The sequence below is a fragment of the Sander vitreus genome, chromosome 6 (assembly GCF_031162955.1).
Source record: "Sander vitreus isolate 19-12246 chromosome 6, sanVit1, whole genome shotgun sequence".
In the NCBI taxonomy this organism is placed as follows: Eukaryota; Metazoa; Chordata; class Actinopteri; order Perciformes; family Percidae; genus Sander; species Sander vitreus.
Genome location: NC_135860.1, coordinates 3,060,932 through 3,074,326, shown reverse-complemented (window position 1 = coordinate 3,074,326; position 13,395 = coordinate 3,060,932). Strand labels below are relative to the sequence as shown.

Genomic DNA, 13,395 nt, shown 5'->3' with positions numbered 1-13,395 from the left:
AGCTTCCTCTTTTTTTTTTTTTTTTAACCTAATGTGCTTATTTGGCATCATATCAACACAGAAGAAGATGCAGCTCTTTACTGTTGAAACATTCATGGCATTTTGAATTTGTGGACTTCTCATAGCTGGCTCAACAATCAAGTGTTTTCCGTGCCAGTGTTTATGGTTAAAGGTGCTGTAGGTAGGATTGGGAAGATCCAGGTCTTAGCCAAAACATTTGAACATCAACAACTTCTCAGTCACTCCCCCCTTTTCTGCTAAAGCCCAAAACGTTCTCCTAAGCCCCTCCCCCCACAAGGGAGAATGAATGTGTGTGCATGAGCAGTGATTGACACGCAGTTAGACACTCCCCAACATAACTATCGTAGTTTTTTGGCAGGGGTATTCAAAGTTCAAATGTCACTATCTCCCTTTGTCTCAACATGTGTTGAATGTTCTCTTTGACTTTTTTGTTTTAAATGTGCTGCTATCACCTGCATGTTGCCTTTTGTTATCGTTGAGTGTATGTAAAAGAAACGGGAGACTGATACATGTATATATCAATAAAACGGGGAAAAATAATGTCATACTGTATATGTGGCCGTTATATGGAAATGTATATTGTTTTATTGCATTTGGAGAGATCTCCAAAAGTATAGACCGGTGTGTTGTATTTTTTATAAGTAGATGGCTTTCTGTTTTTCTTTGATGGTGTGAGTTTAAAAAAAATACAATAAAATGTCATTTTGTGAGCCATGACTGGATCACAGACAAACATGCCGTTTGGATGGGAACATAGACTGTGTAAAACAGCATGAAATTTCCATGGGAAACTTTTAACACAGTTGGAGTTTTGGCACATGATTTTGGCTGCAGTACCATAAATGTCCTGCAGATGGCACTCGGTTGCAAGAAGTGTATCTGAAGAAATATGGGAACAGATACTAAGAGAAGACAGAAGTTTGGCCAACGTGGCATCTTGTGAATCCAAAATCCATCGGCGAAAGACTCTAGAGCGTGGCTCGTTGGTCTAGGGGCATGATTCTCGCTTAGGGTGCGAGAGGTCCCGGGTTCAAATCCCGGACGAGCCCTTATTTTTGCCAAAATGTAACCCTGACCTGGGTCTGAAAGAAGACAATCACTCCTATTAATACCAGCTAATCATCAAAGCATAGTTAACTTGTTAGTTTCTCTGGCGGGAAATTGGAAGTTAAAGATTTTCACATTTTAGTCTACAGTTTACATTACATAGCATCCTTTTATAAAAAAAACTACAGTGCAATTACTGTGCCAGTTTTCTAAGATAGTTCTTAAATAAATGTATAAATAAATGCTCCAGATTGACATCCCATCTATCCAATGTAGTCATGAAAATCAATTACACCTTTCCATACATATACAGTATGTGATGAAGGAAGAAAGTTTTGAGGTTACTTGGTTGACTTTAAGTACAGTATTTGAGGGTACATTTGCTGACCTCGCCTCTGCTGAGAAAAAGACGATTTAATGGACCTTTTTCACAGCAGACATTTTTGACTTGTCATAGTAGGAAAAGCACACCTGACAATGATAACTTTAACGATGGCTCAATTCCATTAAGTGTCCCAGTAAGCTATTTCAGTGAGTCAGCATGCTCAATACCAGGGCCTCTCCTAAGTGGAATGCAGCCATCATTAATGGTTCTGAATACACCTGTGCTTTTCCTACTATGACATGTCAACATGTCTGCCGTGAAAAAGGTTTATAGAAGACCACTACTGTGGAGTTGGTAGAGATTGAGTCTTTTGCAGTTCAGTAAAGCGCCTGTAGATGGCGCTCAGCCACCAGAAAATCTAGAGTGGTGACATATAGAAAAGAATAACAAATGTCCATGCAACGTGGCATGTACAGTAAAGTCAGAAAGTCACGGTCGGGGTTCAACGTCAGGTGGCTCGTTGGTCTAGGGGTATGATTCTCGCTTAGGGTGCGAGAGGTCCCGGGTTCAAATCCCGGACGAGCCCTGAACTTTTCGAAATTGAGGGCAAGACATATAATTAACGGACAAATAAAAAAGATTCAACGAGATAAGAAGAGCTAAAAGTTAATCAGTGCACAACAAAATCCTTCATACACATTGAACATACGTGAACGTGTGACAGATGTTAGCCCTTTCTCATATATTGTTGCAGAGTTGTATATCTTATTTACATTTAATATTAAATTGAATTGATTTTGTATTTAATTTGATAGGGATGACATATGCATTTTAAGATAGTTCCAATACAGAGTATGAACCTTATGTGTTGAAGAGTTTATAGCTATTGCTACTTTTCATCTCTTATTTCTCATTGGGCTTTTACATGTACAGTGTAATTAGAATATCAACTTTCAGTATCATGGACCACAACACACTACAAATATGGAAATGCAATAAAATAAACATCACACAATAGACAATACACATACCACCATACACTATTACAGCTTGGTTATTTACAGTACAAAAAGCTTAAAATAGGTACAGCTCTGGTTTGTTTTTAGCCATAGCCTATATGTGGCATAATTAGTATATGATATGATCATATATCATGCTTTTGTTCTTGCTACATTTACTAGGCCTACCTCAACAAATGCTCAAATATTTTGCCATATACTTTTATTCCATACAGTTCATAAGCTGTACTGTATATCCACACATGCTGTGGCTAAATCAATTTATTTGGTTATCATCACATTTACAAGTTTAATAACAGTGTAGGTTAATCTTTCTTAAATAATTAATATCATACATTTTTAAGGAGCCAATATATGGCTTTATAGCATGTTTAATCAAAAAATATTTGCAACTGTTATAAAAGAAGTCCCTATTAAATCACAGCAGCAGCTAGAAACCAGTAATTGAGCTAATCCAAAAACTCATTTTCCCGGCAACCCATCTATATCCGTTCCTGCGCACAACAGCCCGGCTTCTCCGTTAAGCGTCAGTGCCATGACAACAGGACGATGGCTGCAAGCAAGAGGGTGAGAAATGTGATTTTTGTGTGAACCAGGAGTACCAAACCATCGGCTTTTACGGACTGGCTCGTGTACGTGAAGGTAAGAAAAACTCTAGAACAAACCTGAATGTGTTTTGTCATTAGCGGAGACTCTGTGTCAACGGCAGCGACACTGCTCTTGACCTGCTAGCTAACGTTGGTTTCCAGGTAACTTGGAAAGCTAACGCTAACGTTAGCTAATTAGCAGGCTAAGCTAAAGTTAAAGCAGCCTGGCTGCAAGCTAATTCACCTGTGCAGGATGCCTCAACTTGTAACCGACTTAAAAACAACTCCTGAAGGCGTGTATGATAATTGTATTTTACTTTTTTGTTTGTTGCTCACTCATAGAGGACCACAACATGAGTCCTCATGGGTAACTTTATGAACAATAAACCCAAAGGTGTTTGGTCGTGTGCCATTAGCCCAAGAGTACACAAAGTTGAAGTTCAACTAATTAACTCGTTAATTTCTCTCTCTCTCTCTCTCTCTCTCTCTCTCTTTTCCTTGTGTGTTGAACGGAGTCTGTACTGTGGCTTTTAACGGAAGTAAAAATACTCCTTACTCTTAACATGTTTCGTGGAGTGTTATTCACAGATTAAAGACTACAAAGTAGACTAAAGGTCAGTTTTCTTACTGAATAACAAGAGCAAAACATGTAATAGACCTTTTTCACGGCAGACATGTTGACATGTCATAGTAGGAAAAGCACAGGTGTATTCAGAACCATTAATGATGGCTGCATTCCACTTAGGAGAGGCCCTGGTATTGAGCATGCTGACTCACTGAAATAGCTTACTGGGACACTTGATGGAATTGAGCCATCGTTAAGATTATCATTGTCAGCTGTGCTTCTCCTACTATGACAAGTCAAAAATGTCTGCTGTGAAAAAGGTCCATTAGATAGCAAAGCACATGATAAGAGCTGTGTACGTTTGTAAACATGCAGTACTAGATGGATGGATGGATGGATGGATGTGTGCGTGCTGTGGCTATAATCAATTGGTTTGGTTATTACTTTTACAAGTTGAATAAAAGTGTCATTTTACACATAATATAGTAATATCATTTTTCAATTGTCTGAATATATTCCTGTACAGCCTGTTTATTCAAAAATATCAGTAAAAAGTCAGTTTATCCCTAAATGAAATACTTAAGTATCCCAGCAGAAGCTGACAGCTCCAGTTTGACTTCTTATTACCGTCCAATCTAACCTGTGGAAACTTGCTTTGCCATAAAACAGTGTTGTAGCAACATCACCAGAGCCTGCTGAGAGCTCAGGATGCTTTCCATCACAGGGGACTGAACATGTACAGTATTCCCCGGCCGACCCATGTTTATTATCAGGGAGATGGTCAGAAAACAAGAACATGGGCAAACTTAGTCTCCTCTCAGTGGAATTAATTTTCATTATCTACCAGCTTGATGCTCGCAGAAATCATTAGGCTAGTTGAGGCACATGTTACAGCTAATTGATTTAAATATTGTAGAATATAGAAACCTATAATAATTTGCAAAAAAGAAGTGCAGGCAATATGCAACAGGTTGTGCTAAGGAAAGTCAACAAAGCACAAAGCCAAGCAGACAGTCACAGGATGATACTGTAAGTGATTAGCCTGTTAGAAATAAAGTTGCTGTAATAATAAGTGAGTAGGGCCAGTGCATTATGGTTTCCTGCCCCTCTCGCTGCAGTCATTGGGTTAGGAACTAATACCTGCAGCAACTGTATCATCAGGAAAAAAACGGCTCTTTTTTCTTGTTAATGCAGCAAATGTTTGGTATTTTGTTTCATTTGATACGTGTAATAATGTTCAGGTTTAATAATAAAAAAAACATATAAAGAATCTCAGTACTTCCTTCCCGGCCAAAGCCTTTTAAACAGGACTCTCTTATGAAATATCTTGACAGTAGGAGGTGTAATGTTGCTTTAACACCCGCTCAGGTCTGGATGGTAGTGTACTGGAGATAGATTCCCTCTCTGGATTAGCTGCCTGTTCCACCTGCTCAGCGCTTAGCAAGTAGAAAAGCTGCTTGCCCCCCCCCTTCATTCCCCCCAACTCTCATATGCAGAATCCTGGGGTCATGTGATTGATCTTCAGGTCTGCCATTGGCTGCAGGTGTCAGTACGGTGCACTGAGAGCCTCTTGGGCCAGCAGACAGTGGACAGTGGTCCAAGCTGTCACCATGCCAACGGCTCGAGCTCCCACCTCTCTGGTCAAACTGATTACCCAGTGTTTTTCTAGTGTACAGAGGGTTGGTGATTTGATCCTGTGCCAGAAGTGAAAAAGTAATGCTTGCCCGCCTCTTCTTCATTATCCACTGTTGTGGTGCCCTAGAGCAAGGCGCCTAACCGCCCAACTACTTTACTGGGGCTGCTCAATGAACAGGAGATAATATTGTGAGTTTAAAGTAAAAAAATAAATAAAAATCTTTGTGTGTTTCTTCGTTCATCTATTTGTCATTCAATAATTTATCTTAAATGTATTGCACATTATGAATTAAAGCAACACTATATAACTTTTCCCGCTTCGGTTCCCCTTACAGGTTGGAAGCGGAATTGTCCATTACATGACATTATGCAAGTTTGCCAGATCGGGTGGCGGATCTGTAGTTCGAATGAACTGGACAATGTAATGTAATGAACAATTCCACTTCCAACCTGTAGGGGGACCGTAGTGGGAAAAGTTACAGGACAGCAGGACAACATATATGTCAACATATGTGTACATCACGTTGACAGCAAAATGGAGCTGCAAAAAATAATCGATTAGGCTAATGGATTAGTTGTCAGCTATTCAATTAATGGTCAACTATTTTGATAATCGATGAATCGGTTTGAGTCTTTTTTTTTAATTAAAAAAAGTTTAAAAAAAATCTGATTTCTTCTACTTCAATGTGAATATTTTCTAGTCATTTGAGGACATCATCTTGGGTTTTGAAAAACACATTTTCTGACATTTTATAGACAAACAACTAATCGATCAATCCAGAAAATAATCGTGAGTTGCAGCCCTACAGCAGAAGAAATCGAACACTTTCTCGCCGCTGTCTTTCTCTCTTTGTCCAATCAGAGGCAGCATGTCTCTCTTCAAGGCCCGTGATTGGTGGTCAGCAACACTTGGCGAGGGGGAGGAGTTTGACCAGGGATGCCTCTGTGTCGGCGACGTGGACAACAGTGGCACCGAACATGGTCAGTGGGTAGTCAGGAAAAGCAATGCACCAACCACCACACAGCATACAGGCTGCAGGACTTTGCCTAAAATGTGCCCATGAGGTTAAGACATTATTTTCCCTCTTATTACACCTCTTTCAACTTACTGCCTCTATGTGGATACAAATACAGTTAAATGTGTGTGTTGCTTGTAGTTAATAGGGTTGCGCACACATACAAAATGCATATAATGATGTACTGTATGTTGGCAAGAAAATATCTGTACTGTGCTTTTATTTGCCTCTTTGCTTTGTGCATTGTTTTATTTTCCCCACTTGTTTTAATCAAGGGGGTGAGCGAGTACCCGCAAAGCGTACCTCCTATGGAGACATTTTTATGCTAATAAGCCATCACCTTCTGTTAGCATTCCATTGACTGCCATTAATTTTGGCGCCACTTTGACAGCGAATAACTTTACATCTGAAGCATTTAAAGACTCTATTTGTCCATTGTTTATTTCTAAAGAAACACAACAACGTATAAAAGGCTCCATTACCTTGTATCTCATGTTATGGCTCCGTAGCAGCCGTTTTAGTAAAAATAGGCTAACGATTGTGTCAAAACCACGCGACTTACTGTCGCATAGTAGACAAATTGCCGTATAGTACAGGAGAAGCTCGCAGGCAGTTTCGACTTATATTAGCTGTTTAAGTTTAATTACTAATGTTAACTAGCATTTTAGTTAGCAATAATTAGCCTGTGCCTATGTTCTCTCCTTACATATACCTACGCTCTCCGTCTCTGCAATATTCAGAATGATTGAGATTTCTCTTGGCACAGCTACCAGAAGACTTCCAACTTTCAGACAGGTTGCTCACGTCACATTTACGTCGTCTCTCTCAGTTGGAGGCTGCACAGTAACGCTCAGCCATCACCGGAAAAGTGCTTCTAATTGACCTCACTGGTCTCCGTCGAAGTCTATGGGGTCGCTTTGTCCATTCATTTTACTGTCTATGGTCTTAATCTGAAAATCAACTGCGTTGATTTGACTGGAGATTGAATGCACTTTGGACAAATGCATTTACCAATTGAATGTAATGGGTTTCTTTTAAACTATAAACCCATATATACCCTCAGGTTGCAGGTTGCTGCCTAACGACAGGTAGTGTCAGTGTGCAAGCCTACTGTGGTAGCCAAAATGTAGACAACTCCTGCGTATAACAAATAGATGTAACAAAACTCTATTCTGTTCTCTGGATGAAGATGTCATTTATTCAACACCCCTTCTTGTATCAATTTACTTCAGGTTGAGTAGCTAAGACTAATCAGTCGGCATCAAAGTTGTTAAACTTTGTGTTGATTTAAAACTTAGAATAATGCAACACCGTTCAGGCCCCTTTAGCAGTGGCAATGGCAGCAATACTCAAAATGAAAGCAGTGACTGCTGTCTCTGGGGTAATAACTTCCATCCTGACTTATACCAAACATATAACAATTGTCCTCCTCTGTGTTTATAACTTTGTAGACAAGGTGGTGGTGGGCAGCTACATGGGGATGCTGAGGATATTCTCCCCACATGCTAATAAGACCAGCGAGGGAGCTCTGGTCGAGGCCCTGCTTCTCGAAGTCCAGCTCCAAAATGCCATCATCCAGGTGGAAGTGGGCAAGTTTGTGTCGTAAGTAGATTTCACAAATCTGGGTCACCAAAGGGTTAAACGGCTTTTTACTGCATCCGCGGTGGATTGTAGGTTGTTATGTTTTTCCTCTACATTACATCTACCCTATGAAAAAATGTTCACATTTAATTTGACACCATGATTAATAGTCAAATTGAACATTTAATTAGCAGTAGATGTTTGTTAATGTTTTTTGTTTCCATGGATAGGACATTGTGTCAAAATGTTGAGGTTTTTATGAGTTCAGCTAGCTAGATGGAAAAAGACATGTTAGTATTTAGACACTAATGGGCACTATTGGTTCCACTCTTGGTTTCACGGTTGCTGACACGGTGCCACTCCTGATAAATCAGGTCACCACAGATCTGTGCTCTAACACCAGGATCGTTGATGGTGTTACTAATCTCTCTCTGCTGCTCTTGGCTTCCTCCCCTTCCTGTACGTGAGGCCTTCACCTGTGTTAATGTTTTGTAGGTCAAATTGGCATTAGCCGCGCACCCTTTGCCAGGAAGCAAACTTAATCACTGTCTCACGAATGCAGAGCTCTACCTTATTGTGGCAAATAACAGATTACAGTCCTCTACAGGCATAAAGAGATTGTGGTCAGCAAAGCAAAGGGCTGCAACTAATGCAGATTACTTATTCATCAATGGATGAATAGTATTAATATCAAAAAATAGAGACAAACACTAAAAACCTAAACAGTTTACAATGATATGTTTTTGCATGCTCAATTACTATGCCTAAATTCTAGATGTTATGTTAAATAAAGAATTTAAAAAAATGTTGTATGAAGCATTTAATTATGTAACAAACTTTACATTTGCATTGTATGCGTTTAGTTGATGCTTGTATTTTGAAATGGCTCGTTCTTAGTAAGTAAGTCAGAGGTCATTGTTGGAGGGGACACAGAGCGGTAGATGGACATATTGGCTTGCTCGAGAACTAAACCATTGGACTTTAGATTACAGGACAGCTACTGTGCACTGTGGCCACCCTGACAGCCATATCTCTGTTTATGTTACATATGTGTGCTGCTGCCTGGGAACGAGTCACAGGTCTTTTTTTTTTTTTTTTAACTCTGTCTCAACTTTCTGGGAATTATAAGCATAGTACAGCTTATAATAAAGCCTTACTTTAAACTGCCAGGCAGAAACGCCCATTCATAACTCATCACATCGCTTTTTCATTCATAATAAAACCCATCCCTGCTTTTGCTTACCACCTCATTAATGTCTTTTTATTCCCCTGCGATGCATGCTAACCCAAAACCACCATGTCAAGAGTTTCTCTCCCTCGTCATGATTTACCATGATCTATCAGCCACACGGCGACCCAAACATAGTTGTGCTTATAATGTCAGGTTAACCACTGAGTTGCTAGCATAGCTGTCGGAACCCAAGAGCCCCATCCTGCTTTGTTATTGCACTGCATAATTGGATCTTGAGAGCTGACAACCCTCGAGTCAAGTTCAAGTGAAATGTGCAAATGCCTCCAGTGAAAATGACTTGTTTTGGAGCGAAGATGATTAAGTGACCCCTGACAGCCAAAAGTATTTGAAAGTGGGGAAGAGGAAGGATGTGGGATGACAGGATAGTAGTGATATGTCTCTTAGTGGACATATCCACTTGTATCCAATTTATACTTAGCTAAGCAGGAAATGAAACACTGAACCATGTGCTCTTTTTAATAAAACCCAGTTTTTGTAAAAAATAAAATTAACCTGTTAGACCCCTAAAGCATCACTAGCATCAGTCACTCTGAGCAGGATAGAACTGCTGATCTTAACATTGTTTGTGCCTTGCTCTGATCTTAAAGGTAGTTAACATTTAGGGCAAGCATAGACAAATGTTCGGCACTGATAGTTATCGCACTGATATCTAGAGCCAGACCGATATATCGGCGGGCTGATATTATCGGCCAATATTAGGCATTTTCCAAACTATTGGTATCGGTATTTATAATGGCCGATAAAAATAAAATAAAAACGGACGAAACACCCTTCAACCATGTTATGAGTGTTGGCGTTGCATAGTTTGTCCACCAGAGGGCGCTCTAGTTTGTATTTTTATACATTTTATTTATCAGAACTTTAATATATTTTGATGTTCTTCTGTTCTGACAATAAAACAAACAAGTTTATTTTTAAACTGCATTATCATATTATTTTAGTGAGGACTCATAAATAACTACAAATAACTAATGTTAGGGAAATCTGTTTGTTTTGTTACGCGTTTCTGGATTTTTTTTTTTTTTAAATGCATATCGGCCGATATATTGGAATATCAGATTTTTAAATCTCCAAATATTTGTATCGATATCGGCTTTCAAAATCCTTTCTCGGTCGGGCTCTACTGATATCTATAGTTGAATGTTTCATTAAAGGTTAAGATGTATAAAGGTGCAGGAAATGTGTACTAAAAATGTACGCTGCGACAATATTGTGAACAATTTCAAAGCTACGTGCTACAAAGTCGCGTGTCTTAGGTTGCTGTGGCAATACACTGAAGTGGCACAAAGACGACGATGACAGACAGACATAGCCTTCCCCATTTATTTCAATGAGGTCACAAAGAAATGTCAAAAAAGTTTAACCTGGCTCAACTTTTGCTGCACGGCAATGCAGTGTCATCCTGCAGGGCGTGGCATACTTTTTAATGTGAACCGGATAATTCTACTTTTTACTTGGCAATTGTTGCAACAGGGGATAAAATTGTTGTCATCGTGATGACTTTCCAGAATTGTAAAAACCATCCTCATAGGAAAACAAACAGATGTGCAGTGTTGGGGCATCTAATAAGCCTCCAAACTCAATTAGCAATTTCACAAACCAGGACAACATGCTCCTGCCAATAAAGACCCTTGCATGTTTGTAGCGCAGAATGTTTTTGGTCTGAAGGCGACCGAAGAATCTCACAATAAACATTATGATTGAGCCAGATGAGCTTCACCAGCCTCCCCTTATCTATTAAACTACACGAGGAATTGAACTCCTAACCCTGGCAGCCTTACTTTAGCCATTGATCTGAACGCTACCTCCCAAAGTCTTACTGTGGGGGCACATGAAATCTCGCTTTCTGGAAAAAAAGCTCTGGTGGTTTGCTTCGAAGGCTTCCCACGTCATCACGCTGGAAGCAGAATCCAACTAAATCCGTCTGTTTGATAGACGTCGTGTTTAGTTACCTGCGGTTTTTCTGCATTGCATTCTTCAGAGACGGGGTGGGCATTTTGGAGGCTGGCCCTCAACAGTGAAACACGTTGTAAATGTTGTCGGGGCAGACCGAGGTGGGCAGATGGTGAAAGGTTTTGTTTCAGCACTGACTTGAGTGGTTTTCCACAGAAGAAAGAAGACTTGTGGGATCCAGTTTCTCCTCCCTTGTTGTTCTTTGCTCCACAAACATTACAGCAGTGGTTGAAAGTCAGTGAGACAGCAGTTTTTCTGGGTCCAAAAAGTCGACAGATTCCTTCTCTGTGGGCTTGTGGTAAAGTAAATAAGTGAACATCTAGGATCAGCATCACTGAGACCATCATCTACACCCCAACCAAAACCAACGTTTTAAAAAAAAAAATCCACCAGCTGTTGCAGTAATTATTTTCGAGGTATGAGTTAAAATATGAATGGGTGCCACCCTTTAGCTGAGAACACGGGTTCTACCACAGTGGCAGGAAGCGTCTGTCCTGCTGAATGCCAGACACTGACTCTTCTCCAGCTCCATGGCTGCAGCTCTGTAGCTGACACTGACTTCTGATCTCTGATGTCCCCATGGAGTCACATTATATGGCCAACAATTTGTGTTGGTGCTTAGCATTACAGTTATACTCTATGTAGGGCTGCGCAATATGGAGATAATCAAATATCACGATATTCTTGACCAAATACCTCGACTTCGATATTGCGACGATATTGTAGGGTTGGCAACTGGTGCTTTTATTTTTTTCAACTTTGTCTATTAAACATTTGTATCCATAAACATATTCCAGTTGTTTCAATATTTATTTTGTTTTAAATCCAGTTGTCTCTTTTTGTCCTGTCCATCTCCTTACACTGAGTTGCATGTTACCTACATTACTTATACAAACTCTTCTTACTCATAACCTTGTAGAACATATTTTCCCACAACTGCATCAGTTTATCCTTTTACACAAAACAAGACAAAGAAACAACACACACCAAAAGTACCAATATAAATATCATTGACATTAACAGCCACAGCAACCCCGCCCACATCAAATACATAGAAGAAGACAATTGGTGCTTACATGTTATTCACATGTAAGCACATCTCATTGTGTTATTCACACAATGAGATTTTAGATAAATAATCATCAGAAGTGTGTATATAATGACTAAGTGGGTAAAGGTAAATAATAAAACCGCTGGAACAGTCTGGTAAGTACAGAAAATTACATCACTTTACTCTAATGCAGCCTTTAAAACCAGGAAAAGACATCACATCATATTACGATATCCAAAATCTAAGACGATATCTAGTCTAATATCGTTATATTGCCCACCCCTAACTAGGGCTGGGCGATAGGGAGAAAATCAGATATCACGATATTCTTGACCAAATACCTCGATAGCGATATTCTAGGGTTGACAAATGGTGCTTTAACAAAATATCTTCACACTTAGATTTTAGATAAATAATCATCAGAAGTGTGTGTATATAATGTCTAAGTGGGGAAAAGGCAAATAATAGAACAGCTAGAGCAGTCTGGTAAGTTAAGAAAATGACATCACTTTACTGTAATGCAGCCTTTAAAACCAGGAAAAGACAACACATGTCATATTACAATATCCAAAATCTAAGACGATATCTAGTCTCATATCACGATATCGATATAATATCGATATATTGCCCAGCCCTACCCCTAACTCTATGTGGACTTTGGAGAGGGAAATCGTCCAACATAATTTTAATGGGTTGTTTGGGAAAAAATAACACTGCTGTGTTATTTTTGGGCAATTAATTATCTGTTATAAGTCATGAAGTACACTGTATTGTAGCTGTCATATCTTCACAACTTCTTTTCAAAACTGTGGATTTTCTGAAGTTTGTATCCAACATACTTGGTTAGTTAGTTAACATAGTTGGTTGTCGTATTATTCACCATCAGCTTTACTGTTTTCAGTGTAACAGTGTATCTTTTGTTCTCTTTTTAGGTGTTCAGAACTTCTTCATCTGGCTGTTCTTCACCCCAGGAAGTTGTCAGTCTTCTCTGTTTCAGGTAACACACATGCACACAAACGTAAAGGTAAACCTCTAAATGCTTCCTCTATTGTGTTCTCTGCATCTCATCCCACTTTGAATGAGCGTTGAACAATTTTTTCATTTATTCATGTTTAGTGAGAACAACTTTCACCTTCAAAAACAGCATACAGATTAGATTTTTTTTCTGATCTGTGTGTATGTGTGCATGCAGGCACTGCAGGGAACGTGGAGCACGGTGACCAGTACCAGCTAAAGTTGGTTTATGAACACAATCTGCAGAGAACAGCCTGCAACATGACCTACGGCACCTTTGGAGGGGTCACAGGTATGACTTTCTGACAGCAGTGGCATTAAGTCAGAAC

The 13,395-nt window shown here is 39.5% G+C and overlaps 1 protein-coding gene and 2 non-coding genes across 3 annotated transcripts in view; all 3 read left to right on the top strand.

Moving 5' to 3' along the window:
- Positions 1-998: 998 nt before the first annotated feature.
- trnap-agg (transfer RNA proline (anticodon AGG)) lies at positions 999-1,070 on the top strand. The gene has a single exon. It is a non-coding gene; the product is annotated as a tRNA-Pro (tRNA).
- An 837-nt stretch (positions 1,071-1,907) lies between these two features.
- On the top strand, positions 1,908-1,979 carry trnap-agg (transfer RNA proline (anticodon AGG)). Its single transcript has one exon. It is a non-coding gene; the product is annotated as a tRNA-Pro (tRNA).
- A 961-nt stretch (positions 1,980-2,940) lies between these two features.
- The window catches only part of bbs9 (Bardet-Biedl syndrome 9), a 193,951-nt gene continuing 183,496 nt past the window's right edge, over positions 2,941-13,395 (top strand). The window contains exons 1-5 of the mRNA XM_078252100.1: positions 2,941-3,054; positions 6,062-6,180; positions 7,667-7,817; positions 12,985-13,049; positions 13,245-13,358. Coding sequence (XP_078108226.1) covers positions 6,069-6,180; positions 7,667-7,817; positions 12,985-13,049; positions 13,245-13,358 — 442 coding nt within the window. The 5' untranslated portion in view covers positions 2,941-3,054; positions 6,062-6,068. The remainder of the gene's footprint in view (positions 3,055-6,061; positions 6,181-7,666; positions 7,818-12,984; positions 13,050-13,244; positions 13,359-13,395) is intronic.